General features: G+C 33.8%; 1 protein-coding gene and 1 long non-coding RNA gene across 2 annotated transcripts in view; both read left to right on the top strand.

Annotated features, from left to right (window-relative positions):
- Positions 1 to 3,338, top strand: part of LOC104266859 (probable E3 ubiquitin-protein ligase HERC1) — a 23,395-nt gene that overhangs the window by 15,493 nt on the left and 4,564 nt on the right. The window contains exons 15-18 of the mRNA XM_018816251.2: positions 491 to 662; positions 958 to 1,086; positions 1,626 to 1,791; positions 2,087 to 2,212. Coding sequence (XP_018671796.1) covers positions 491 to 662; positions 958 to 1,086; positions 1,626 to 1,791; positions 2,087 to 2,212 — 593 coding nt within the window. The remainder of the gene's footprint in view (positions 1 to 490; positions 663 to 957; positions 1,087 to 1,625; positions 1,792 to 2,086; positions 2,213 to 3,338) is intronic.
- On the top strand, positions 21 to 426 carry LOC113475232. Its single transcript, XR_003396981.1, has 2 exons — positions 21 to 270; positions 331 to 426. It is a non-coding gene; the product is annotated as an uncharacterized LOC113475232 (long non-coding RNA).

The raw sequence follows: 3,338 nt of genomic DNA on the forward strand, positions 1-3,338 counted from the left end.
TTAAGTTTTAGTTTATGTGCCTTTAAGTTTATGTGCTCTAACGTCTAGCCAATCAGCGCCGCCCGCATCACTCGGGTTTGGCTTACTTCCTTGGTTTCCTATACGTCCTTTATTGTAGTTGCATTGACTTTAAGTTTAGTATGCACGTTTACAGCCAGCTTTATATATTCGCTTTAAGTTTATCGTTTCACCAATTATTCTTTCCTATTCCAGATGTATAAGTTATTAAATCCAAAATGATGGTATCATATTAATAGCCGCAAACAGTTTGTAAGTACTTTGTTGTTCCTTAACGTTGCGTTATTTAATCGTTCTTATTTTGTTATACAGAAAATCATCCGTTAATAAACAAATCAAAAGGGATGCGTTGTCTAATGCGGCAATAATAAAAGAAATTAACTGTCATAGAAGCTTGGCGGTTATAATTAATGTTTACTGATTAATGAAGTGTGGAAAATTTGTCCCCACTAAATGAATGCATCATTTTCAGATAATGAAGTTTATTGTTGGGGAAACAACGCAATGGGTCAATGTGGTTTAGGACACACCAACAGTCCAATATCTGTACCAACACAAGTGCAGCAATTAAACAATGTCACCATTCACCAAATATCAGCTGGAACCTCACATAGCATCGCATATACAGCTATGCCATCAGACAGGTATATTTATTGCTTTTGTTACTTCTGCTACCAGGCATAATGTAAATAATCTTTTAGCTGTCTATCTCATAACATTGAAGTTGCTTAAAAAATTATTTATGTGTATTGATGTGTATTAGTAAGATAGTATGGTACAACATATTAAATTCAATAAAAGCAACTTTAATTGGATCCCAAAATGTCTGTACACAAAAATAGAGCAACTGATAGTTATATTTTGAATGTTAAATTAATATTTATATTTTTTTTATGTTTATATTTTGAATATTAAGTTATATTATCTTCAATATTCCAGGCATGTTATATCATGGTCAAGACCATACTGTGTGGACCTCAGTGAATCGACTTTTAAAAAAATGAACAACTTCTTAAGCAGTTATTGTTCTTCACTGGCAACTACAGCCCTTGACAACCCACCAGTAAGGTGAGATGTTCCATATAACCAAATATATATCATTGTTAAATGCAATTTATTGACTTTTTATTGCAGTAAAACTATATGATAAAAAAATGTACGATGTTAATGTGGGAATATAAATTTAAATAAAAATGCTTATCCTGATTTTTTTTCCTTAGGAATGAAATTTATTTGTAAATTAAGTAATCTTTAGTGCAAGAAATATTAGCAAAATGACTAAACTGCATAAAGTTATGGGTTCAAGGCTCATCACTGCTACTATTGTGGGCGATTTGTCATGGGCAATTGCTCCAACCCAGTGGTCACTAAGGGGTTGTTTAAATTGCCAGCCACACATAGAAAATAATCTTCACAAGGACCACAATTTACATACATGATATTGATAACTTGTAAGCTGACACGAGGTGTTTGAAACAGAACACCTGTGTTATAACGACTGTCATTTCCCGGCATTTCGACAATAAAGATAGTTACGTTCATTTATTTAAATTACATTTATTCATATATTCTGATATCCTTAACATCAACAAATGATTGTACCACAGCCAACACCACCAGTTTGTTTATTTATGTCTTCGTTTGGTCCTCACTCATCTACGCCTCGCTGTCACAGGAAATCTTTCCTCCTTTGTTCTCGGAGCAGAAAGTAAAGTCCTCCGAAATCTTCTCTTTAATTTAATGGATGAAGATGCCCCAGAATCTATAATTGAAGTATTTATTTATTTTTGTTCTTCTATTTATTAATCTATTTTTCTGTACAGTATGTTTTTTATTCACATATTTGTGTTTTATAAAATTTTATTAGCTAAGACTCTAAATTAATTTTTTGTCGGAGCACCATAGGTATATGTTATATACCGATAAACTATTGTTTTTTATTTTTGTAGAAAAGTAAATTATGACTGTTTTTGGTTGCAGTAGTAATGTGCCGTACTGTATGAAAAGAGATATGTATATGTATTTGATTTTTTGAAGTAATTTATTTGTTGATTTTTTTCTATAAAAGGTTGTGAAGGAATGTGTCACCGTTGGAGCTTCGTTGCTTCTTCCTTCGATCGAAGAAAGGATTTCCATCTTGTTATCGTTTTTACCAAATCGCTTGAAAGAAGTCAAGAAATTGTCACTTGGACAGGTACGTTTGTTTTATATCCACTTGAATGAATGTATAAATGAGTAACTTGCTTATTCATCGCGTAGCGGAAAAAACAACAGTCATTATAACACGAATGTTCTGCTTCATACATCTCGTGCCCGCTTTTGAGGTAAACATGAACACATCTCTAGCTTTTTGGGTGATTATTTTTTTGTATGGTTTGTAATTTAGACCCATGGTTTCCAACACGTGGAGCGCGACCAAAGTTGGGTCGACTGATAATTTTTTTGGGTCATTTGATTTCGTCAGTTTGTCACGGTTGCGTTTAAATTTGGCTATTAAACATTGCAACAGGCGGTAGTGAACAACCTAAATATCTTTCAGAAATAAAAGTGATTCATATTTACGATGTTTTCCTCAACCAAGCACTAAGCAGCATGTTTGTTACGTAATAGTAAGGATTCACATGTGGATTCATTGCATCATAATAGCGATTGTTTGACCTGGCAATTGATAAGGACAAAATAGCAATTCACACGTCGATTATTTGCGTCATAATAGCGATTGTCCCCTTGAATATTTCACCTGCCAGTGCTTGAAAACAGGGATATTTGCTTTTTACTTATGCGCCTAAGTAAAGTATACAAATGTTTGCAAAAAGACTTTATTCGCGCGTAAAGTAACGCCTCAATTTCCAAAACTCACCGATAGCCAGCGAGCACAGCTAGCTCATTAGTGATTTGATAAACAAATTATTTTCTGAAAAAGTTACTGCTTGTTAGGGGTTAGTGGTTGGGAGTTAGGGGTTAAGCTGGGTTAAGGACTTTAACTGGCATAAAACACTGCGAAAACAAGATTATAACGTGTTGTAACGTCTGTAATATATCACTATTGTGACGTAAATATTGCTAATATGACAAAATAAATCGTTAACCTTACACAGGTCATGCAATTTAGCATGTTTTCGCGCATTTTCAAAGTTAATTTTCGACGCGAACACCCGACATTTTTGCAAAAAATTTAAACAGTGGGTATCTATGAGGTCTAAGGAACATTTAGAAACGAAACTGGCCATCAGCTAAAGGATTAGCCAGTTGCAACGCAATCTTGTATGGCTTTTAAAATATTACGAGAATATGCTTGGGTCGCAAGATTTTCCCGAAGC

The sequence above is a fragment of the Ciona intestinalis genome, unplaced genomic scaffold (genome assembly GCF_000224145.3).
Source record: "Ciona intestinalis unplaced genomic scaffold, KH HT000166.1, whole genome shotgun sequence".
Lineage (NCBI taxonomy): Eukaryota > Metazoa > Chordata > Ascidiacea > Phlebobranchia > Cionidae > Ciona > Ciona intestinalis.